General features: G+C 39.6%; 1 protein-coding gene across 7 annotated transcripts in view; it reads right to left on the bottom strand.

The window, feature by feature from the left end:
- LOC141110881 (myosin-10-like) overlaps nt 1-26,907 on the bottom strand; it is a 308,010-nt gene that overhangs the window by 84,500 nt on the left and 196,603 nt on the right. For 5 of the 7 annotated variants that reach the window (XM_073602623.1, XM_073602621.1, XM_073602625.1 and 2 more), the window contains exons 3-9: nt 22,873-23,029; nt 19,368-19,395; nt 17,578-17,680; nt 10,517-10,537; nt 7,827-7,919; nt 4,429-4,492; nt 1,974-2,072 (exon numbers count right to left, since the gene is read on the bottom strand). In XM_073602623.1, coding sequence (XP_073458724.1) covers nt 1,974-2,072; nt 4,429-4,492; nt 7,827-7,919; nt 10,517-10,537; nt 17,578-17,680; nt 19,368-19,395; nt 22,873-23,029 — 565 coding nt within the window. The remainder of the gene's footprint in view (nt 1-1,973; nt 2,073-4,428; nt 4,493-7,826; nt 7,920-10,516; nt 10,538-17,577; nt 17,681-19,367; nt 19,396-22,872; nt 23,030-26,907) is intronic. The other 2 variants (XM_073602624.1, XM_073602627.1) reach the window with 1 other exon arrangement.

Raw genomic sequence — 26,907 nt, 5'->3', positions numbered from 1 at the left:
TGGTACTTCAACCACTAGTTTTACATTTTTTAAACTGCTTTTATAAGGGAGGGTGAGTATAAGCAGCTGAGGGCATGGTATTAAAGTGAACCTGTTTCTTTAACCTGCATGTTCTAGAAACAGTCCTTTTTTTTGTTCAAACGAACCAAATGACAAGTATTGGTGCTTACCGACTACTGCAGCATAACTAAACCTTCCGATCCTTTACAGCCAAAAAGCTGCTATCTTGGCCTGTATTTGATGTGCAGTTGCCATGGTGCTACACATGTGATTAGTTATGATACCAGCCATTTGAGGGCTTGACAGTTGAGCTGAGACACAAGCGACTGTGACAGTTATCATGCATGGCATGCCTTCAATGTAACCTTTTTGGGAAACAGTTAAATCGATGGGTTAAAGCACTTTTTTTACAATTCTAATTAATGTGCATTGGTACCTTAACCACTTGCTGACCGGTATTTTTACTGCTGGCCAGTGGCCTGAGCAGGCATTGCGATATACCAGTACAATGTCCTACTAATGCGATTGCACGGGCCACTGTGATCTGCCCAGATACCACGTGATAGCTGTTGAATATTATGTCACCTAGTAAACAACAGTCATGAATGAAATCCATTCATGACATCATTGTTTACTACTGTGTGTGATCTGTGATTGATCATCAGTGATCACATGGGACCTGAGCCAATCACAGCACCCTGTACCATGTGATAGCTGTGGCCAATCACAGCATCACAATAGTAAACAATGGGTCATGAATGAAAACCATCACTGCAACAAGCAATCACAGTGTAAAAAAATCCCTGATCACCCCCCCTCCCCCAGAGTAGTACAGTGACTATTCTGATGACTTTATGTAAAAAAAAAAAAAAAATATTTGTAAAAAAAAAAGAAAAAGTTTTTAAAACTTAATACAAAATTATTAAAATTTTCTTTTAACATACTTTCACCAGTCAGTGTCCCTGATCCACTGCCACACCAGTCTTATAATGATGCTGTACTGCACTGGTGTCAGTATTTAAAAAAAAAAAAGTGAAAACATTTTTTATTTAATTTCTTAATTTTCCAAAAAATTGTGACAGAAAATTACAACTTGCCATGCATCTTGCTAAAAACCTTGGACTGTCTACTTTCAAAAAAGGGGTCATTTGGGGAGTATTTGTACTGTCCTGGCATCTTAGGGCCTCAGGAAACTAAATAGGCCGTCAGTACATCAGGACTGATCGATTTTAAAATATATATACCAAAGTTTGTAGACTCTTTCCTACAGACTAAATAATATACACTGATTTTGCTTATTTTTACCAAAGAAATGTAGCAGAATACATTTGGCCTAAATATATGAAGACAATTTTTTTCTTTGCAAAAATTTTATAATAAAAACTAAGAAAAACATGCTTTTTTCAACATTTTCAGTATTTTTTAGTTTAGATAGCAAAAAAATAAAAAACCCAGTGGTGATTAAAAATACCACAAAAAGGAAGCTCTACTTGGGTACAGGGTTGCATGACCTCGCAATTGCCAGTTAAAGAAGCAAAGTGCTGAATAGCAAAAAATGCCCTTGTCATGAAGAGGGTAAGACCTTCCGGAGGTCAAGTGGTTAAACACTCCATATGAACAAAGGTGCACAAATCATGACTATACCCTCTCTGTTTTTCTTGTTTTATTTAGCATGCCGAAAGGAAACAGGAAATGGAAACATAAAAGAGAAGAAGAATGAAATGCCAATTAAAGTACTCCAAAATGCCAAACTATGGTTATATTTGCTTTGGTATCCGATGGAGTCTTACACACAGGACTTCACCCAAAGAGTAACATTACTTTAGTTTAAATACATTTAAAACACGAGGAACATGACGGAACACAAAAGTGATATACTTAAAATATTCACATCACAATAGTCCAGATAGCACACAATATAACTGTACAAGGCTAAAACCTCTGGAATGTGCATCTAAAATGTAACCACTTACTTTTCACATGCTCCCCTGCTCCCGCTAAAATCTGGTAAAAAATATGGAATGTCCTTTCATCCTTAGCTTGGCGAATTGCTCGGGATTTCTCCAGTAAATCTGTAGGAGGAAGTTAAGGGGGGTGCCAAGAAAACTTAATGGTGACATCATAATTAAATAGGAGCTTTGTAATAATAGTCTTTTGCTCTTGTTCAAAAGGTCAAAGTTTGTTCACTAACTGTCGGTTTCTGTGGATCACAATACATCATTCTTCTTCATAGTAAGAAAGCTTTTACTTAGACACAAAGAACATTTATATGTTTAGCACTTTGTAATGCTGTTAGAAGGTGAGGGGGGAATTTGCCTTAGAAGACAGGCTATAGGGCATATTATGGTCTTCAAAATAGCAATAAAATATTGAGCAGTGATTGGACTGTACTGTACACGCAGCCAACTGGAAAATGGATTTTTGCTGACGGTCCACTGTTACACAGGTAGACTGAACATCGCTTCTAATGCCGCGTACACACGAGCGGTTTTGGCGTCTGAATAAACTCTGAAGGTTTCTCCGACGGAATTCCACTCAAGCTGTCTTGCATACACATTGTCACACCAAAGTCCAACCGTCAAGAACGCGGTTACGTACAACACATACGATGGGACAACACGTACGACGTCTCATACTTGCTTCAGAGCATGCGTCTTTTTTGGTGCGTTGGAACAGCATACAGATGAGCGGTTTTTCCGATAGTAATTAGTTCCGTCGGAAAAATATAGAACATGTTCTTTATCTAAGTCTGTCTAAATTTTCAACGGAAAAAGTCTGATGGGGCATACACACAGTCAGAATATACGATGAAAAGCTCCCATCTGACTTTTTCTGACGGACATTCCGCTCATGTGTACGCTGCATCAGTGTAGTAGGTCTTGACATTTTAAGGCTTCATGTACACATAGCCTACTTTGACCACCGGCCGCGGGAAAGCGCATCAAAATCGTGTTTTGCAGCCGGTGTTCAAAACGTTCCTATCCTGAACGCAATTTTCCTCATTTAGGAGAGGGATATTGAGGGAGGTTGAAACTCCCCTAACCACAGAAGCTCCTAAACTATGGTAAAAGCCTATGTGTACATGGACATATAGGCTTTTATGGAGTTGACTTGGCAAAAAAGCACCAATTGCTTCTAAACTCAAGTTTAGGAGCTGTAGTGTACATGAAGCCTACTAATTAAAAAGTAGGAAACTCACATGAGTAAAAAAGGATAGCGCTTGTAGAAGCATGTAAGCACCGATAATCATGCAGTCCCGAGTGATCCCACTGGGTGTCTCTGGAACCAGGAAACAAGCTGGCTCCTGCGCTGGTGGCTTCCGGCACTTCCTACAGTGCTTGTTGAACACTGGAGATGCTTCTACAAGCACTATCCCTTTTTACTCCTGTGAGTTGCCTACTTTTTAATTATTAAAGTGTCAAGATCTACTACACTTAGAAGCGCTGTTCCCTCTTTTTTGTTGCCCATAGAGTCACTTCTAGCTCTATTGAACTGGCTGCTTCACAGTGTTGACACCTTTTGCAGTGCTCATTCAGGACTTTATATGTACATTTGATAAAATCGCAAATAGCTTTATGTGACCCCTTGGAGTCTCACTATAGTGCACCGAATATTGACCTTTGTCAGTCCACTGTTACTCCTTTTACAGACTGAGGAGGGAACGAGACCTGTAAGGGCTCATTCACACCAGTCTACACACTAAAATGGTCCATTGTGTAGCAGCCGTAAGGGGCATTTTATTCTTTTTTTTTTTATCTTATTGAAATGTCACAAAATGACCTTTCATTCATCTTTATGCACCCCAGCAATGCCAAAAAAACATAGAATGTCTGCATTTTTATTTACAATAACCCACTTTGAGGCAGTGTTGTGGTGTAAACAGGGCATATAAAAAAAACAATTGCTTTGTTTGCAATTGTCCTGATGTTGAGCCTGCATTAATGAGAGCAAATCAACGTGGCTCAACTGATGTGGTGTGAAAGAGCCCCAAATCTTACTTAACTGCAGAAAAAGTCTCCTGTGCTCTATGGCAGAGTGGTGCAAATTCTAGGATTGGATGGCCAGAGATACTAATTCTTTGATAAGTAAAACAGCCCCATATATGTTGTGGGTATTTAGTTGTTTTATCAGGGTTCAACTTTAATGTTGCAGTAATAAACTATTTAGAACGCTATAAAAATGTAACCCACATTACCAAGTAAACAATAACAACAGAATATAGAACATCTTGGCAATTCAGGGAACAAAAGAAATGTGGTTTCTGCATTTTCAACAAAAGGAATAAAAACCAGGGCTAGTAAATAAATCATGTGGCTGTTTATCATAAATAACAAAAGAGCCTTTCACTGGAGTAACGAGCAGTGTTATTGATGTATAGGTAGCGTAGGTGGGCAGTAGTATAACAGCATTCGCAGGCTGAAAGGATACAGGTTTCAATGTTGGCTCCAACGATGTATCCAGCGACATCAAAATTAATTCGGATAAATTTGCCCTAGGAGATTTCAATCAAAATATAAGTCATAATGGCATAACAGAAATACACAAGCCAGCACAAGTTTTTAGCACAGTATATATCTTCTTGTTCCGCTTAGGAGACTTAAATTCAATGGGACTTATTTATAAAAACAATGGTGTTGCTACACTGAGGTTTTCATTCATTTTCCACCCTTCTGTTAACAATGATAAAATGACAGGCGGAACATAACTAGTTGGTTTGGCAATCTTCAGTTAATCTTTGGGCAAGATTTTATAAACAAGATCAACCATGTGAGTGAGAGAGTTGTTTCAATCTACTCATATTAAATACGTAAAGTTTGGGGGAGAAGATATTTAGTGACTAAGTATTACAAAAAGTCATAAAAATGTGTCAGTATCAGCTACCACTAGGGGGAGTAAGGACTTTTATCCACACCATAGATCAATTGCACCAGGGGTCTCCAAATTTTCTAAGGGGCCGGTTTACTGTTCTTCGGGTCTTAGGGGGGCCAAGCTGTGGCTGGTGGGAGTAGACTATGCCCTGGCATCAGTGCCCCATAATTGGTTTTAATAGGAGGAATAGTGCCCCATCTATGGTGTCAGTAGGGGGAATGGTGCCCCAAGGGCCAGATAAAGGCAAGCAAAGGACCCCATCTGGCCCCCGGGCCACAGTTTGGAGACCATTGGTTTACACCAATTACAATTACACTAAAGTTGTGATGACACAGAAAAGATTGGTGCGCATAATAAATTCTTTTAATTCATTCATTATTGTACTGGTGAGATGATCCACAGACCCAGGCTGGCAATTTCTTGAATATACTAGAACAGTGGTCTCCAAACTACGGCCCTTTGGGACGGATGTGGCCCTTTGCCTTTATCCAGCCCTTGGGGCATTATTCCTCCCACTGACACCAACATAGGGGCGTTATTTCTCCCGCCAACACCGACTCCAACAAAGGAGCACTATTCCTCCCACTGACACCAACAAAGGAGCACTATTCCTCCCACTGATATCAACAAAGTGTCTCTATTCCTTCCACTGACCAACAAAGGGACACTATTCCTTCCACTGACCAACAAAGGGACACTATTCCTCCCACTGACCAACAAAAGGGACACAATTCCTCCCACTGACCAACAAAGGGACACTATTCCTCCCACTGACCAACAAAGGGACACTATTCCTCCCACTGGCCAACAAAGGGACACTCTTCCTCCCACTGGCCAACAAAGGGACACTATTCCTCTCACTGACACCAATAAAGGGGCACTATTCCTCCCACTGACCAAAGGGAAACTATTTCTCCCACTGACCAACAAAGGGACACTATTTCTCCTCCTCCTACAGACCACAGTTGCTATGTAATTTTGTAACTCCCACTTACCACCAAGCCTTAAATATTGTTTACTCCCACTGACACCGGGGCATTTTCTACTCCCACTGACCCCAGTCTGGCACTTCTGAAGTTTGAAGGACCGTAAACTAGCCCTTTGTTTAGAAAGTTTGGAGACCCTTGTACTAATAAGACCAGTGTGTGTACGAATGTTCAGTAACAATATATAACATATTATTTACTCTGCTTGGGTTTTAACACGGTCATTTTTGCTTTACCCATACTTATACCCTTTTTTTCTATTTTAGGTTAAAAAATTAAAGCATACAATTTGTTTAAAGCTCAAAGAAACAATTGCAGTTTAAAGGTTGATTGCTTGGGGATAACATGATGGGGTATATTCATTAATGTTTTCAGACTGCATTCACAAAACTTTCACACAATATTAACATGTGTTTCCATAACATTCAGTTAGAAACAAATGGGACTAATGGGTGAAAGTTAAGTGCTTCCTGGCTGAAAACATTGATAAATTGACTAATATGTTCATCAAAGTATATTTAAAACCAAAACTTATTGTGTTGTCTATGTCCCCTTGGAGAAGTTCCCTTTACATCCTCTCCTAGAGACATAAAAGTAAAGAAAATATGCCTAAAGTGGAGGTAAGTCCCCTCTTAGACAGTTGGCACTAGACAGGATTCCATGTTAGAGGATTTTGTCCCATCCAATGTGGTGACAAATGTACAATATTGGATTTCCCATCAGCTTCTATCCCAGTAACAATGGTCAAAAGGATAAATAGAAAGAATACATTTTCCCAACAGGAACATGGACAGCAATAAACACCCAAAAGCGGTTTCAACCCTGCCCTATCAAAAACTAAAAATAGTTTTGAGTATATCAAACTCAACTTGAGTCACTTCCTATTTTGTGCTTGCTTAGAGATATTTACTGGGAACAAATCCCACAAAGGCAAGAATGTCGTTGTACCATATACGTTTGTTATCTATTGCACCAAAAAACAATTGCTATGAAGTGGTTATCTCCCAGTCCTCTGACATTTAAGAACTGGCGATTGCAAGTAAACGCCACCTTATTGATTGAAAAACAGGTACCGTATATACTCGAGTATAAGCCGAGTTTTTCAGCACAGTTTTTTGTGCTGAAAGTGCCCCCCTCGGCTTATACTCGAGTCAAACACTTTTCTGGTGCAAAGAATGACATTTTCCAAACCAACTTTGGGGCCCCATATCTTGGGGCCACTTGATGCTAGGAACTCCATCTTTGGCTATGTTGTAGTGCTAGTTCCACTGGGTTTGCACACCAAATTGGGGTTCCTAGCACCAAGTGGCCCTGAGATACGGGCCCCTAAGTTAGTCAACTGTGTCCATCTGCAGCAATGTAATTTCGGGACCCTTTGGGTCCAGAGACCCCAAATTTTGACTGCAGCTAGGGGGCATCTAGGGACCCTTAACTACTGAGTTTGACGTTCGGGGGACCTATGGCTGCAAATGGGCACAGTGAGGCTGCAAATGGGCATTGTTGACCCTCTTTTCCAATTACAGTAGCTGCGCATTTCTCACCCTAGGCTTATACTTGAGTCAATAAGTTTTCCCAGTTTTTTGCAGTAAAATTAGATGCCTCGGCTTATACTCGGGTCGGCTTATACTCAAGTATATACGGTATATAAAATTAGGGGCACTCCTTACAAATTTTCCTCTCTTCTCTTTAGCCACACTTAGATTACTACAATGTTAATCTAATTGTTTAAAGTTGTACCATCATGGGCATGCCTAATATTATCTTGGTCCAAGATGTTCAGGCTCTTGCACTGTAATGCGAGTAGGGGCTTTGTCCTCATAGGCTATTGGGTGTAAGCAGATGTATTTGTTTATTGTTCTTGTTTTGTTTTCTGATGGACTTAATGGTTCTATATGACACATGGCAGTTCTTTCATATGTATACCAGATACAAAATGAAAATATAATATAAGTGGAAGGGGTGTCTTCTTACAAATCGGGAAGAGTTGTCATTTTTCACAGTCTTGGCATTTCCAAAAGCTTCCAAAATAGGGTTAGCTTGCAGGAGTTGATGTTCTAGCTCTCCCTGAGAATAAAAAAAATATAATCCAATATAATATATCTGCATTCGTTAGAAACAAATCGTTTATAAACAAAAGTCAAAGAGCAAAAAAGAAAAAGGAATAAAAAAAGAAAACTGTGACATCACATGCTTTCAGTAGCCAAGAAAAGCTCAATGACTACTGTTGAAAGCTGTTCCTGCAGTAAAATGGGGCTTGTCTTTGTCATTTGCATTTGTGAATTACAGAAACAGACATGCAAGAGCAACCCAATTTTTTGTTCTTGCTTTGCATGTGCATGAGTTAAGGAGAATGGACTTAAAGTAAAGGTGTACCTTTGTAACAAAAGCCCTGTACTTGTTACAACCTCCCATAATTTATTATAACCAATATTAGCCCTCAGATACTGGGCAGTTCCACTTTACATTGGATTTTCAATCAGCAGCTTTGCTCCAGTTCACAGACACAACTACAAGCTCAATAGAGATGAATGGGATAGCTTAGTTGGACTCCCCCATGTTTTTACAAGGGCCTGTGTCCATGGGCTTTGGGCTTGTGTCGATGGCATCAGTCAGTTTCAGATGCTTCTGAGATCAATGACAAAAATTGCATGGTTGTTTCTGGTGTAAAATTGGCAACTTTCGGCACCATTAAATTTATACAAGTACATTTTTATTGTAAAAGTCTGTCACTGATACATATGTGAATATATGATATTTGGATGTAGAAATAATCACGACAACAATTTAAACTAACCCTAATGGTAAAGTGAACCTGTGTCCAGATCACACACACTAGTATTAACATATTCTAGACAAGCAATAAAGTACTTTAAACATGGCCTCACATCTGATGCTAAAAGTACTATACAGAAATACATTTTCAAAATTTACAACACAGGTCTTGGCAGCCTGGCAGCTCTCTTATGTAAACACACAGCAGGTGTTCCTAAACTGTAATGCCCCGTACACACGGTCGGATTTTCCGATGGAAAATGTCCGATCGGAGCGTGTTGTCGGAAATTCCGACCGTGTGTGGGCTCCATCGGACATTTTCCATCGGATTTTCCGACACACAAAGTTGGAGAGCAGGAGATAAAATTTTCCGACAACAAAATCCATTGTCGGAAATTCCGATCGTGTGTACACAAATCCGACGGACAAAGTGCCACGCATGCTCAGAATAAATAAAGAGATGAAAGCTATTGGCCACTGCCCCGTTTATAGTCCCGACGTACGTGTTTTACATCACCGCGTTCAGAACGATCGGATTTTCCGACAACTTTGTGTGACCGTGTGTATGCAAGACAAGTTTGAGCCAACATCCGTCGGAAAAAATCCTAGGATTTTGTTGTCGGAATGTCCGAACAAAGTCCGACCGTGTGTACGCCCTATTAGAAACCAGTAAAACCGGCAACTATTTGTAAAAGGTATTTTGGGTGTTCTAGCAAAAAAAAAAAAAATATCTTTTAAAATGGTTGTAAACCTTCCTTTTTTTTAAATAAATAAAAAACATGTCTATACTTACCTGCTCTGTGCAATGGTTGTGCAAAAAACGGCGCGATACTCTTCTGCTGGGATCCCCTGCTGGCACTTCAGGCCCCTCCTCTTCATTGGGTGCCCCCAGGGAAAGCCACTTTCCCTGGGGGCACCCATGCGGGCTAACACATTGACACAGACAGTGGGACTCGGCCCCAACCCCTGCTCCCTTGTCATTGGATTTAATTGACAGCAGCGGGAGCCAATGGCTCCTGCTGGTATAAATCTGTCCCATGAGGAGAGAGTCATGGGCTGGAGCCACATCGCTGGATCAGATCGGGCTTAGGTAAGGAAAAGGAGGGGGGGGTCTGGGGGGCAGCTACAGCACAGAAGGTTTTTTACCTTAATGCACAGAATGCATTAAGGTGAAAAGCCTTAAAGTGGATGTAAACCTGATTCATGAAATTTGACCTGGGCACATATAACTGTAGTGTTTTCTTCTCTCTCTCCAAAGCCCTAAGTCCCGTGTCTTTCTGCTGCTTCGTTCTTCTGTTATCAGTATGATAACTTCTGACAAGTTCTCCGACAGCCAAGATAAAACCAGCTTGAAATTTGTGTCGGGGTGGGTGCTATAAAAAGATTAGCAGAGAGCTTGACTTGTCACAGCATAGCTTTGCACATTCCTTCCTTCTTCTGCCTATGTGGAGGGGGTGTGTGTCTTTCCTCCAAACAGCTGTCACGCAGTGTATGCCAAGACTACACTCTCACAGCTGAATAAGAAGAAAAAATCTCTAACACCATGTGCACTTTCTAAAGAATATAGCAAGCTGAAGACAGCAGATATACATGTAAAACATATGTAGGGAGATTTGTTTCATCTCTGTGTATCATCTGAGGCTGTTTACTTCCCTGGGTATATGTGAGGGTTTACATCCACTTAAGGCTTTAGAACCTCTGTATATATATATATATATATATATATATATATATATATATATATATATATATATATATATATATATATATATATATATATATATATACATATACACACACACACACACACAGCTAACACATACAGAAATGATACAAAATTATAAACAAATGTAACAATGAAATAAAATAAAACAAAATGAGTTACTCACATATGACATGATACTGGAGTTCTGGGTCAAAACACAAACAGCACGTAAAAAACAAACAAAAAAAAATAGATAACACAAATGTTAATGACAGAAAAAAAGAAATAGTAATTATAAGCAATAAAAAAACAATGTCAATAAAATAAAAAACAAATAATAATGCTTCTTTAAAGGAAATTAAAACACCAAAACATAAAACTAATGAGTAAACAATAGGTTAAAAATAGGTTAAAAATAAAAATTGACAGATGGTGGTTTGAGGATGTGACCATTGATTGGATGTTCTCTAGAATGATGAAGGGACTGGCACAAATATGTTTGATTATATCAACCAGGTGTACATGCTCATCCACTAAGCATACCCCTCAACTCTGACCTTATGAATAATCATCAGCTACGACAGTGCAACCTGGCCAATCAATTCCGAATAAAATATCGGTCATCTAGGTAGTGCCTGGAGAACTCAGCTGACCCAACACACACAAGCATGCATGCTTTTGTTCAGAAACGATTGGTACCAATTATACTGAAGGAATCCTAGAAAGCTGGTTAATCAAAGTGAACTTGATGGATAGACTTTTCAACAAAAGCCTGGCAAGGGTTTCCGATAAGGTCTGCTGTACCCTATAGTCTTCCCCATTTATGGGTTCCTTACATTTTTAGACTCACCAGATGTACATTCCTTACCTTCACTCACTTGTCACTCCAAGAAAGACCGCCATGTGTATGCTTTGAGTCGGAACTTAGAAATCTTATGCCACGGGTCATTTATCAAGCACCAGCAAAGTCACATAGATTGAGTCACATGCCCCCCCCCCGATTCAGAAGTACCTGGTATTTTCTTTATACCCAGTAACTAAATGGAGCATCAAGATAGAAAAACATGTTCTACTGGTATGTCCTACTGGGTAGGGGAAGAGGGGGCATTGAAGTAAACCTGTTGTTTTGCACTGCATTTGTAAAGCAAAAACCGGTCAAACAATTCCCAAAATTCCAGCTCTGCACATCCCAGCTTGCCTCTTGCAGCAACATAGAAAAAAATGTAATTTTGAGGTATAGACTGTGTAACCATCATCTATAACGTGTTGAACTGAAAAGTATCAGGTTGGGGGCATCTTACATGTTGCTGTAAATAGCAATCACATTTACTCTCATTCTGACCAGTGATCTGAGAACAGCAGAACTCATGCCTCACGCAACTATATATACTGCATTTAGGAAAGCTGATCTTTGCAGAAGCCCTAATGCTTGCTAATGTATGCATGCACACATTTAATTTACTTTATCATTGTCAATATTTAATGTATAGAAAGCAAAATCCAAAGTGGTACTAAAGAGGTAATAAATCTATGTAGTATTGCTTTTCTTGCACCTGCTTCCATATGTCACTAAAAATAGCTGATGTCATTGCAATTACACCTCGCTCCCTAGTAGTTAAAAAGGTAATATGTAACACTAACTGTGTCTGTCACTAATAATAATGGCAATAACCATTCCAATGGATGTCTAGCTAACCCCTAGGCTACAATTCTTTGTATGAATACATGTGAATATGTCATCAAGGTCTAGTAAGTAAAATAAAGTCTAGCCAAAAGTGATACTACATCTGTAGGTGGAGTATGATGGGCTGAATCATCTACTGAGTTCCTACTGAATACTTAGCCCAGCTTTTCTCAACCTTTTTTCCATGGAGGAACCATTCAAATAACTTTCTGGGCTCAGGGTACCCTCACTTATTACTACTATATCTACAGCTCACAGTATGTTGGTGTGATGGTCACCAGGAAGAACGCTCCTTACAATGGCAGTCATTGGGAAGACACCCTACCTTACAGATGGCTAAAAAAATCATTGGTGTAAGTTGTTGCTCATCTGAGAGGCAGAAGTTAGGTAGATAGAGGTAGATAGGGTCATCAGAGGAGAAATAAGGGGGTAAGAGTCAAAACATCTGTCAGGTTATTATTGCTGTGTTGGGGAGGGGGTCAGAGCTCCTTATTTCCTGTTCCGGTGACACAGGATAAGAAATGAGAATGTGCAGGTGTGACAGGACAGGAGGGCATAGAAAGCATCTCCTCCCCACTACACGAATTAAATGTGCATTTTTTTGCTGTCTGTGTACTCAAAATAGAGATATCCTATTGCTTGGTGTTCTTGGGACAGACTTACCAAGCCCTATAAAAATTTAATTTGTTAGAAATCTAATAGTGTATGGCCAGCCTTATACCATAAACACACAAACTGCTCTTTTCAAGAAGGATTTGCTCATGTGAACAGTGCCCACATAGAAAAAAAACATAAAGCAATAAAAGCCTACAAAAGCCATTCTAAAGACCTGGATGTTCATCAGTCCACAATAAGACAGTCAACAAATGGAGGAACTACAAAACTGTTAGGATTCGGTACAGCTCACAGCGAGGGCGCAATGCACAATGTTAAAACAACAGATGAAGAACCCCCTGGTAACAGCAAAGCACATGGAAGAATGTCTTCAACTTGCTAAAGTCCATGTGTTCACTAGTAAAAGTACTAAACATGAATGGCGTTCAAAGAAAAGCACCAGAGAAGAAACCACTGCTCTCCAAAAGACATTACTACATTTTTACAGCACAGACCACCTGGATGTTCAACAAATGCTATGTTAACAGGAAAAAAAATATAGCCCATGAACACCAAAACTTCATCCCAACTGTGAAGACTAGTGGCTGGAGCAACCTGCTTTTCTGCCCCATGGCCTTCATGGCTTTCTTTTGCAGAGTTAGCAATTCACTAAAGCATTGTATAAAGAAATTGTACAGAAGAATGTCAGAGCAGGGGTCCATCACCTAAATCAAAGCTGGGTGAGAAGACAATAATGTAAGTCAGTTTCATAAGTAAGACATTCGGGAACCATTTGTACTGAAATCTGCATAATACCACAGGGTTCGCTTCTATTCGATTCTATTTTGTGGCTAGTCACTGCAACTATTTCACGTCATCTAGCTTTTTGGTCAAGTTTCATGAATGCAAATTCAACAGATTTCAGAACAGCAGCAAAAAAACATGTTCAACATATTTATTACATAATGATAGAATGGTCATTTCTAGACAGTATATTAAAACCCATGTTTAGTTAATGCACTACTCTTAAAAATAAGGATGCTGATCTACTGCACTCCTTATGATTCATCACAGTTTACTGCGTGTAAAAAAAATGGTGACTCAAAGTCATCTTAGCCTACAGTTTAGTTCCAATTTGCAATGGATCCCTTTAAGGGCATTTGGGCTTGGGCTTGCATTGATGGCATCAGTCTGACATAGTTCTGAGATCCTTCATAGTTCAATGACAGGCACATTAGATCTGCATTTGACCTTCTTCTAAAATGCATTTGACCTGCTTCAAGTAGATATTGCGCTTCCATAGACTTGTATGGAAAATCAAAGCTCATCTAAGTGAACGAATGCCAGTCGACACAGGCCCTGAAGGCTAAGGCGACCTGGAACCTTTTACCAAATTCTAGCAAAATAAATTGTTCATTGGCATCTTAGACTCCAAGAGAAAGATCTCTTCAACTGAATTTCCAACTTTGCCTAACTGCGGCAGCTTTTATAAAACACTGTCCCTGATCACTTGAATTTCTGTTTATTTTACATTTTGGAAAACACGGGAACTTTGAAGTAAGACTTCTCCAGTGGAATCTCAGAGATCTAAGAAGTGGAAACCTCATCGGTTTTGGGGGAATCAGTCTTTCGGAGATAGTTCATCTTGGAAATTATCACATGACATTTACTATAAATGTGCAGGGCCTATTGTGCTAGTGACATGCATTACAAAACCCATGCAGGATGCACACAAAGTCAACTTGCCTGGTATTTAATAGATTTGAAAGCTTCCATCTGGTATTAGTAAGTGCACAAAATAAGAAAGACGGTTAGTGACCAGAAACGAAAGGGCTCTCCGCTGTCAGTCAGAGAAGCCAGCATTGTACTGCAGCCAAATATGCTGCTCCCAACACTTGGGCCTCTCCTAACTACAAGTGTGCTGCTTCTGTGCCTACTCAAGAGACAGACATGGTAGTGTTTCCATTACAAATCTCATGCAACATGTGTGATCCCACTGTAATACGTGCAGACATTGTAGAAAAGCATAATTACTGTTTACACTTCAGATGTTTTCATTTTTTCTGTCTGCAGTTCCAGTGGCGGGACTGTTCCCAGGGGAAACTGGATTCTATGGCTGGTATACCTTTTACTGGATCAACATAAAGATCATACATTTATTTGAATTAAATGATGTCACAATAAATGGAGTGATATTGCTACTATTTTCAAAATGACACTTAAGGATCAATGTAGCCATCATTTTTACCCATAACTCATTACAATCACTACATTTTTTACATTCAATCAAGGGTAGTGTGTTAATCTTGGGTTAATGTTGCATGAATGTTGGGTAAACACATTGATAAATAGGCCTCATTCGGCTTGTTTCACACAGGTTTAGGCTTGTATAGAGGCTGTCACCAGGGCAGGAAGGCAAAAACAGAGTTCTAACCCTTATGTTTTTTGTCCATATCCCTGCGGGATATATTTTCCATCACTATCTGTCTTGACAGGAAATCTCCCCAATGGGGACAATTGCATCAAAAACCCAAAAATGTCTATATTCATTCTGTGCTCTATTCAAAAGAAATAAAAATACATGGGCTTTAAACACTATTACTTTTGATTTTGTGGGAGGGTGAGCTGGACACTTGAAAGTTTCCATAACCTGTCAAGTTTTACTTCAGATAAGCTAGGTCTGTCAGTTTGTTGACCAGGCTACTATGAATGGCAGAAAACTCAACTTTGGGGTAGTGGAGGCTCACATGAAAATATGAATAGCGGAGGCAGCAGAGACATAAGGGAGGTTGATGGAGCTAGCTCTTGATGGACACCACACGCCTTTAAAAGACAAGTGTGACTTCTCAGAGCTACCCACGCTGTCCTGTACCCAGAGCTATAAGAGATGTCCACTTATAAATAGTCAGTAGTTATTTTGGATCAACAATTATCTGGCAAAATATTTGACTTTGGGAAAATCAAACCAAATCAATTAGAACTCTGGCATCAGAAAATTGCCACACAATTTAAAATGATGACCACCATGTTCACCTTCTTACAAACAAGGTATTATTAGTGGCCTATATAGAAACTTACCCAAGAACCAGACTGGCAGTTCTGAAACGAGTATTAATAAGTGCAGTTGGCATTATCAGGTCATACATACAATAATTTCATGCCAATTGCCTGATAAGGCTTCAGATATCTAAGCATGCTTGGCCAACAATAATCTCTAGCTCAGTACAGCTGGCAAGCAATGATATGTGCTTGGTTTGGCTTTTCATTCCGTGAATAACATGCAGCCATAATGCTACACACTGCATTTGAATAACATTTACTCTTTTTAAGACATGACAAAAATATATATAGAAATCATCTTTGTTTTAAAATGAACAATTTCAACAACTTGCAATCAGCATTCTGATGCCCAGGCTTAAAGAGGTATTAAACCAAAAAACAAATAATTAACAAATTGCAGCTTACCAGTCCTTAAGCCTAGTACACATGTACCGAATGTGCATCGGACAGTTCAATAGAAACCGGCTGATCTTCGGCCCGTGTGTACTGGAGTCGGTCCGACAGAAGCCGGGCGTTAGGTCGGCTTCTGTCGCAGGGGCATGACCGAAAAAGGTCTGCCGATCGGCTCCCGATCAACGCTCTCAGCCAGTGGCTGACAATGCTGACTGGCGTGTTCTGGTGGGGGGGGGGGGGGGGCGTCTCTCTGTCAAAACACAATAGAACAGCAAGGGAGATTGCTGTACTAACATTGGATAGGTGGTATAGTGGCTCCTCCTGAGTCAGGTTTTTTTTTCGTTCACCTACTACTATTAGCTACTAGTGTGTCCGAGGCTTTAGATGTGGCTGCAATTGTTTTATTTTATTTAGACTTTCTTTCCTTTATTTTCATTTATTGGTTTGGACAGTGACACATTACATGTCATAGGGTGTCTTCACTCTGAATGAAGGAGCAATGAAGGCAACCTTTCGAGAGCAGCATTGTCAGTCTGGGGAAAGGGCAGTGTCAGATTTGGATGGATGTTACATAAGTGACACACTTGTAACCCTTTTTTAAGCAGTTACAGTAATAGTTTATTTTTTATCTTCGGGATAAAGGTTATACATAACTGAATAAAAGCTGAGCACGCCTTTAAGTTTTAAGGCCTCAAGCATATTGCAGTTCAAAAACGAGTCTTTTTTCTCTGCCTCTACATTTCCCTCCATGTTAGCCTGTGTGTCCATGTACACATAGGAGGTTACAGGCATTTAGAACCAGGAGCCTTTAGAGGCACGAAAAAAATAACATCACTGGGCTGTAAAAATGCACATAGACACGCATTAATACATTCTAATGGCCAGAAAAAAATCATATTCTGGCCAACAGAAATCATTAACGCCATTAAATGCACAAACACGCATAAACGTGTATGAAAAAAATGCGGCCTTTATTGCATTTTTCTGGCTACTTATCTCCTAGGCATCCTTTGGAGTACAGTGCGTAGGAGGCCTAATGATTTATCTCAATCTTCTAACTGACACTTTTGCTGGAAAGCTTGGTCTGTTAAAGGAAATTGTAAAAGAAAAGATTTACTGGCCAGATCGCCTGGTGAAATTAAAGGAAAAAACATAAACAAAGAAAACTATTGCAGTCACCATATGTACAAATTGGTAAGCTGTAATACATTACATTTTTGTTTTGGGTTTTAATACTGTTTTAAGGATACATTATTATGTACACTAACACACAGCTACACCCAATGCTGAATTTGCAGTCCTGGATGCAATTATCTTTTCATTCAACAAAAAAAAATTTATGTTTACAATTACCTTTATCATAAGAGCAAATAAAACAATCTGTCACTCCATTAGTATATTTGAAATAGCTCATAACTAATTATAGTATTTTTCTGTATGAGCACTTTGTTGTATATACTAATATTGGGTAACAAGGGCATAGGCTGTCTTTAGCAGGTAGAGCAGATACTTACCGGAGCCGTGTGTTCTTTCCGCCCCTTGTGTGATGAGGCCACATGAGCCAGGTACTGGATGACTTTCTTGGTGTTTTCTGTTTTTCCTGCCCCCGATTCCCCACTGCAAACATAAATCTGGAATTAATATCAAGAGATTTTTATAAAACCTGCGCTCAGATCAATATTGACAGCTGCACCAAGTGAGGCTAAATACAAACCCACCAAAAAAATAAAATAATAAAAAACAGGCGTGCTTATCCTTTTACATTAAATAAGGTGTCTTTCCCTTTAAGAACTCCTATACCCAACAAAGTATAACTCATATACATAATATCTCAGCATGTAAATGTGCAAACAATTACACCAAATATGCTAACAAAAAAAAATCCATACAAGTCATAAAATGAATATGTGCAAAATAGCAATTTATTAATTCATATAATTGTGCAAAAAATAGGAATCCAATCCATACAATGATCATGTTTTTTTAAAAAGCCAGAAGGCTGATTAACAAAAAACTGAATGGATTCCCATGTTCACATAAGTGAGGTGTGTGAAGGAATCCAGCGTTGTTGTATTCTGACAGCAGGGCCTCCCCCACTGTCAGAATACACTGATAAGCACTGCAGCACTGATCAAACAACATTTTTTTCAACAATCATTAAATCCATTTCTCGAACGGGAAAAGCTATAACTGGAACTGGACAATTTTCAATCTGTTTATGGAATATCTATTCTTTAAAAAGGGGAGAACAAAAAGCAAACAATCTTTTTAAGTGTAATTCTAAGAGCTGCTAGCACTATAAATGAAGATACTCAAATTTACATAAAATAAAAAGATAAAAGTGCAGCGCTAAAATAAAAAACAAATCATTCAATGCGCAAGGAAATGTGCATACATGGAATCACATCAAATGGTACAATAAAACATAAGTCCAAAGTGGTGGGACCTACAACACTGATATCATCACGCACGCGAACCTTGAGTGACGACCAAGATCGAGTTGTGTAAGCCCGTAGGAATGCCATATTATACATTTGATGCTTGTGAAGCCGTTGTGGCATGGTTTTAAATGTGAGTGTTACTCTTGTGTTTTTAATAAATGGTTAACATACAGTCTACACTATGAGAGTGCTCTTAGCCTCTAGGTCTTGTTTTAGAGTGAATCTGGTGGAACATCTCAGATTGGTTCTGATAGAGGAGGCTGACAGGTTGAAGGGAGACCCTAACTCCTTAAGCGCTGTTTGACCATCTGTTGTACAGGGAGTCAATTCCTTCTGTTAAGGAGCTGCATTGTACTTCTGGTTGGGGTTCACCAATTCACCATTTTTATGAATACCATCATGGATCTTTCACAAAGTGTCTCCTACAACAGTTTGTGAAGATTGCGCCTTTTTCATTTCTCTTTTAGTTTCTGAATGCTTTTATACGGACCTCTGTTAACACGTTGGACATTTTTTTTGTACCACCTGATGTGATTTCATGTTTACACATTTCCTTGTGCACATGGAAAGATTTTTTTTTGTTCTAGCCCTGCCCTTTTATCTTTTTATATGGAATATCTATTGTTCCTCCAACTTCTAACTTTGAGCCGTATGTATGGTCAGCAACATATGAAGATGATTAACAAGGATGTGCTGGTCATGTGTGTCAGTTCATTTTAATCTTCAATTTGTTCTTGGGATCAATGTCACCAAAACACAAAGTAAGGGGAAATCCAAACTGTTATTTCTTAATTTGAATATTTCTATTTATTTTTACACCTAACAATAAAATCCACTGATATGAAAAAGGTACTGCTACTCACGTGCAAAGGATAGACTGATCTTCACGATCTAAACATAAAGAACAAGACAAAAAGTTAATTGGAAGAAGCCAAACAGTCACACTGCCACATACAAAGGTTAATTGGAGCCAGGGCCGCTGATAAGGCAGTACAGCTGTCCCTCCTGTACTGGGTCCAGGACCCATCAGTTCAAAGGGGGGCCCGGGCACCTACCAAGCAGGAGGGCCGGTTCTACTAAATTATTGCTGACACTTGTGACTCTTGTGGATTCCCTTTCCAGCTTTCTACTCCTCTTTCTCCATCCATCTAAGTTGCAAAGAGATCAGTTCTAGAATCTACATCCCCTTCCACCTGCTGTCTGTAAACTGTGTTTACTATGCTTCAGTTTGTGAATGAACAGGAAGCCTTTCAGCACAGAGCACTTCCTATTCATTCCATTGCAGCTGAGGCTGCAGAAAAAGGGGATTGGGGAATCTCTGTCTTCAGTCTCACGCTTCGTCTCAAATGTGAGACATCAGGGGTGTGTTTAGATTTCTGATATTTCACCAAATGTCCCCAACAGGGCAGGTAGCCTCCCTGGCAGTATGATTATGTCAGATTTTTGCGTCTCAAAGCGGTACAATTGTTTTGCATAGAAATTTGGCGTTTTATATTGTAGGCCTGTAATGCTTAGCAATAACAAGCTTAAATCTGTCCAAACAAGAGCCTAGTAGACATCCCGGGTATGATAAAGTTTGAAACACGAAATCATAAATTATAATGTAATAAATAACTATAAATAGATATAAAAAATAATAATATAATAATAATAAAATGAATTTCCCCACGATTCACTATCGCTCAATTCTGCAAGTGTTTTAATTTACTATCGCTGTTTTCTTGCTGGTCTAAAACCACTTTTGACGTAAAGGGACACTTTTTGGTTGCTATGGACAATCTCAAGTTTCCAGGCAGAAAGAACAGTATTTATAATAAAAAACTGCAGGCAGGGCACTGGACAAAGCTCTAGGGACAAAAGGGATGTGAAATGATTTCATGCAGTAATATCTGTAAGATTACAGTGTACTGTATGTGTTATGAGTTTTCCATTTTTTGAATTTGCCGCCGGGCTCCGCCCCCGTGCGTCGCAACGCTCGCAGGGAACGGAGCCCGGCACACAGAGGCATCGGGCGGAGGACAGAGCCCACAGACACCGTGGGGGGGACATCGCAGGATCCGCACCAGGATCCTGCAATGCAATTCCGAGTGTGGCTCAGGGTTACCGCTAATGGTACTGAAATTTAACCCCGAGCCACATTCGGGAAAACCGCCAGGGAGGTTAAAAAAATGTAAAAAAAAACAAAATACGATTCTAAAAAAAAAATTCTTTAAAAAAAATAAAAATGAAGGACTAGGGATCACTCTTCAGAGAACATTTGACAGGCGGTAAAGAAGCATATTGCCTCCTCACAACCTGAATGAGTCTTTATCAATGGGGGGAATCATTTCTGCCATGGCTGCAAAGCATAGCATCACGCCCATGGCATTTTAGCAAAAATATAATTTGATATTTTCTTTTGAGGGGTTGGCTGTAAGGAGCCCTGTGCTCTCTAACGGCAGCCCTGCTTGCAGCCAAAGCCATCGAGAATTTAAAGCTGATGGGCTGCAAACCTGCAGCAGATATGGTAGCCTATAGAAACACTACATGAAGTATTGTAACATTTGTAAGTGTGTTTACATGGATTTATACACAGGATCACTATAATTAGAGACATACCACAGCCAACACCTACATGATGGATAGAGCTGTCACTAGATATTTTGAAATGTGAAGAACAAAGACTTCTCCATGGCTGAAGCTAGAGGCAACAAGGAAAAACTGGGGTGGGAACTTCCTGGCTGTGCAGTATGGCAGGGCTGTGTAAATCATGAGACTGACTGAACAAAATGACAAATTCTTAGGCAGATAAAACAATTCACATCTATGCATGCCAGCTGTTCATTAAACTGTATGCCCGCAGTTCTGCTCAAATAAAAAAGATCTGAATTACATGTTGATGTTACCTTTCCTAAAGCTTTCTTAAATTAAAAATTCTGTTTTTTTCCTTTGCCACACACATAGCCAATCAGGAAAGGAGTGTCAGAATTACTCAAATAATATTCTTCTAGAAGAGCACAGGCTTTTCCTATATAAAGGTAGGACACTTATTTTTTTAATCTTATTAATACTATCTATATAAATAATCAAAGCAGGTTTACAAACTAAAGCTATTGTGTGGCCCTCTGCACATGTCAGGGCTGCATTTAAAGTGTATTTCCACTTTTGCTGTCCAATTGCTCTAACACCTACTTTATATGTGTTCCCATTTGCAAAGCAGAACCTAAAAAAAAGAATGAAAAATATCTGCTTACCATTTAAATGCTCTTTCTGATACATCCAGGACTGAAAAATCCTACTTAGTTTTCTTTGTTTATAAGGGAGTTGTGTTTGCCATAATTAACCATGTCTGTACTCTGCTGGCAGATCTCATTATCAGTTGTAAACTAGATTTAGATACTCTCTGTGCTAACAAAGGTTTAAAGCTTTAGAAGCTGGCCTTCTGCATTGTATGTTACTGAGAGGAAATTGTGCCTGTCCATAGGACAGAGTCACTCCGAAATTGTTAAAAAATGCTTGCCGTTTGCCAAGAGGCCTTCTCCTGACAGGCATCTAAAAGATTTAAAAAAAAATTCTTTTGCTGTACGAATGGGAACACATAAAAAACTTCTAGTGGAATTTTCTCCAATCTAATAAAAATACACTTTAAAGCCAAGCTGACTACTGGTAATCCATCAACACTCAAAAAAGCTTTGAAAATATGCCCTTTGGTTTTTAGGAGTTTGTGAATGCTTTTTGTGACTAGCCTTGGGTTGGGAAGTTAAAAGGTTGCCCCACATTCTGTCAAAAATAACTCCAGAAACATGGCTCTTCTTTCTGTTTTTAATAATTGTAAAAAATGACTGCATACAATAATTTATCCACCCAGAAACCAACCTTCCTTGATGCCATTCACCACAGTAGTGGTGCCAGTAGGCTTGCTCAGAAGGATAGGGCAAGTCCCCTATTGCCCCACATTGCCAGTCTTAAATGCTGCACTTTACTTCTTTTTTTTTTTTTTTTTGACGCACTGCAATTCTTCTCTAGGTACCGTGTCTATCAGTTTCATTGTAATTGTTGTACAAGGTGGGTTTTCGGCTTTTCAGGGCTGGAAAAAAACACCCCAAAACCAAGAGACAAGCCCTGACTGTGTTCAAATATGCAAGTACGCTATGTATGCACGCACAATATGACTAAGGCCCACCCACCCTGCAAGTGGTAACATTTCACTTTAAATAGTTTTCCATTGTTACAATTAAAGGGTTGTTTTTTGTCACAACCTTTTCACAGGATTTCTATAGATTCTTTCTATTAGGTGTTCTGCAGGTGTGCAAAAACCAACACGTAAAAATCAGCCTATCCATGAATGCATTTTCTATTACATGACACAACACATCTCTCTCGTCTCACCTTGAAGCATGCTACGATAGGCTGTTTCTGATATTGCGTAGATATGTGGAGGCATTTCATGGCGTTTCTTCCCTCTGTACATTTCCACTATTTGTTCTGTGTATATTGGTAGGTTTTTGTAAGGGTTGATCACTACACAGAAGAGACCTGAATATGTCTGTATAAAGAAACATAAAAACAGCAGCATTAGTATACATTTAAATACAAAACACAATAAAAAATAAATATTCCTCTCTACTTTAAAAACTGATCATAGTTTCTTTAAAATACAGACACCCTATCCCAGTGCTCAGGAGGTTTAAAGCTGGGTAGGCTGAGCCAGATGGGGATTCAGAGACACTATTTCCCTATCAGGTCCACTCCCTTTGTGATTGACAACAGACAGCGGGAAATCAGTAGTTAAAAGAAAGCCTACTATATCTGCCCACTGCCTGCTGTCAATCACAAGTAGAGAGTGGACCAGATGGGGAACTAGTGTCTCAGCTTCACTGGTTGCTAGGAGGCTGTCAGCTCTGAAGATGGAGAAGGGGTAGTGGCAGCAAACATCCCGCTCTGCTTCACAGAGTACAGAGACGGGCACTCTCCCTATCTCTATATGCCAAGTTAGAGTTGGTTCAGTTTCTAGTCCTCAATCTTTGCCATGTGTCAGTAATGTTACCGAAAAGGAAGGCAGGGATTTTTGAAACTGGCACAGGCCATTTAGGCCATTTAAAGAGCCATACCATCTGGAAAGTGTCAATGGGGATTTCTGAATCCCCCTGTGTATTTCCAGCACACCCACAGTTACATGGTATTTTGTCGCTTTGCCCTGACTTACAGCACTTGCATTTATAGCAGGAGAATTGAGTCCACCTAGAATTGTTTGTTGAAGGTTGTGGGGTTGATTTACTAAAACTGGAGAGTGCAAAATCGGGTGAAGCTCTGCAAAGAAACCAATCAGCTTCCAGTTTTTTTGTCAAAGCTTAACTGAACAAGCTGAAGTTAGATGCTAATTGGCTACCATGCACAGCTGTTCCAGATTTTGCACTTTCCAGTTTTAGTAAATCAATCCCTATTTATCTAAGCAACTGCTTGTAAGGAACCTTGCACACAGGACTGTACAGCTGCAGTGCACCCAGGAAGGAGCCCCGCTACCTGCAGCCTGTCAAATTGACGTTATGCATCCCAGTAGGCCTCAGGGCAATTTACAGTGTATGTGGCACTGCCCATCTTTAGGGGGCCAGCTGCAAGAACTTGGAAGAGACAGACGGATTCTTGATGACGTAGAAAAGGGGTCTCCAAACTATGGCCCTCCAGTTGTTCAGGAACTACAATTCCCATCATGCTTAGTCATGTCTGTGAATGTCAGAGTTTTACAATGCCTCATGGGATGTGTAGTTCTGTAACAGCTGGAGGGCCGTACTTTGAAGATCCCTGGCGTAGAAGATGGCAGCACAGGACCTAGCATGTGGTGGCAAATCGGTGGAATGAAGCAGGATAACACTGGATTCTCTACACATATAATTATATATTTTGAGAATAACCCAGTGAAAAAAAAGTGAAAAAAAAAAAAAAATAAGCACCCAAGGGAGAATGAAACAGCGTTTTCTTCACAAAAGGGTACCTTTCACTACTCTTTAATAAAGTAATGCCAACAATAACATGAAAAAAGGACATGCTGAGATATGAAAACTAAGTGGTTAACACAACACATACTTTACTGGCAATGACTTTACTGAAATTATACTTACATGTTTTAATATTTAGTTTACTTAAGTGGATATCAAGACTCCAACCCTTTAGTGAAACAAAACACCTTTAGCTGGCATGGCACAACTTTCACATATAGCTATTATTCTTATTAATGGACCATATCTATGTGATGAGGTGTGCATTTTGGAGGCCTTCCAAGATGTGCTTATTCCTCTACGCATGACTGATCCTTCTTAAGAAATTAAATCTGTTTGCTAATATAGACAGCTCAGCCTTTTATCATATTCACAATCATAGGTATAGTTTATAGTTTACTGCACTGTCCTCAAAATATAGTGATACCAAATAAGTGATTGAAAACAAGAATAATATATGTAAACGGCTGCGAATTTGCTGCAAGATACACACATCAATAAACAATTCTCCAATATCAAGCCACGCTGTAAACTGAGCAAGTGACACACATGACACAGTAAATGCATCAAGGCAATGTAAATGATTAAGCCGCCTGGCTCTCTGTAACAGCCCGTGATTCCAGGACTTCCGTGTATCGTGGCCCCAGGACGACGTTAGGTATGACGAAACGTGTAGGAAGGAGTGACGTGCTGACGTCACCGCGATACACAGAGCTGGCCAGCTTAATCCATCTATAAAAATTCTTACATGCAAATTTGTTGGTTTGATGGTGCCACTCTCCATATATATGCCCTGGAAAGGCATGTTTTAGATGCGGTAACTACTTGCTAACTGCCGTATGTATATAAACTGCTGCAAGTCAGCCTCTCTGCGCCGGATCTCATGCACGTATGCGATCTGGCTCTTCTATTCAGGGGCACACGTGTATGTTTCCCCGGCTGTGCTGCCATTCGCTCCAGCACATGCCAATCAGTTTATTTATAGCCGGGAACCACTGATCGGCAGAGCAAATGACAGGAGGGGGCTCTGTGTTGGTAAAAACACAGAACTCTACTGACAGCAGTGATGTGCCATTTATTTTCTCCCTGCAAAGCAGTAAGTAAAATCCAGCAAATTGCTTAGTGAAAACACTACACAGTAAACACATTGGGGGTGATTTACTAAAGCTGGGGAGTGCAAAATCTGGTGCAGCTGTGCATGGTAGCCAATCAGCTTCTAACTTCAGCTTGTTCAATTAAGCTTTGGCAATAAAACCTGGAAGCTGATTGGTTTTTATGCAGAGCTGCACCAGATTTTACACTCTTCAGTTTTAGTAAATAAACCCATTGCTAGGCACACAGTTAACCCCCTGATTGCCCCTAGATGTTAACCTCTTCTCAGCCAGTGTCATTAGTACAGTGACAGTGTATATTAGCATTGATCATTGAATTAGTGTCACTGAAAATGTCAGTGACCGTAAGGTCCCCCACCCAGCGTCAGTTATGCCCTGTACACACGACCAGTTTTCCCATCGGAATAAACTCTGAAGGTTTCTCCGACGCAGCTCCGGCAGGATTCCGCTGAAACTGACTTGCATACACACGATCACACCAAAGTCCGACCATCTAGAACGCGGTGACGTACAACACGTACGACGGGACTAGAAAAAGGAAGTTCAATAGCCAGTAGCCAATAGCTTTCGTCTCATACTTGCTTCAGAGTATGCGTCGTTTTTGGTCCGTCGGAACAGCATACAGACGAGCGGTTTTCCCGATATGAATTGGTTCCGTCAGAAATATTTAGAACATGTTCTATTTCTAGGTCCGTCAGAATTTTCAAAATGAAAAGTCCGATGAGACATACACATGATCGGAATATACGATGAAAAGCTTCCGTCTGACTTTTTCTGTTGGACATTCCGCTCGTGTGTACGCGGCATTAGTGTCAGATTGCTCGCTGGACTATTACAGTCCCATGAAAAGTTGCTGAATGCCGCCATTACCAGTATAAAATAAATAAATAAAAACTCTGGTATATATCCCATAGTTTGTAGCTGCTATAACTTTCACACAAATCAATCATACTTGATTTGATTGTTCTATAACTTTCACACAAACCAATCAATATACACTTATTAGGATTTTTTTTTACCAAAGACATGTAGCAGAATACATTTTGTCCTAAATGTATGAAGAAATTAGATTTTTTTATAGGATATGTTTAATAGCAAAACAAATTTTTTTTTACATTTTTTGGTCTCTTTTTTGTTTAGATTGATCAATGAATCAAAATTTAGCAAAATCAATGAATAAATATCATCAAAAGAAAGCTCAATTTGTGTGAAAGAAATATATATATATATATATATAAATTTTGTTTTGGGTACAGCATTGCATGACCGCGCAATTACTAGTTAAAAGTAGCATAGTGCCGAAAAACAAAATATGG

The sequence above is a fragment of the Aquarana catesbeiana genome, linkage group LG10 (genome assembly GCF_042186555.1).
Source record: "Aquarana catesbeiana isolate 2022-GZ linkage group LG10, ASM4218655v1, whole genome shotgun sequence".
NCBI classification, from domain to species: Eukaryota; Metazoa; Chordata; class Amphibia; order Anura; family Ranidae; genus Aquarana; species Aquarana catesbeiana.
This window is presented reverse-complemented; position numbering and strand designations above follow the sequence as displayed.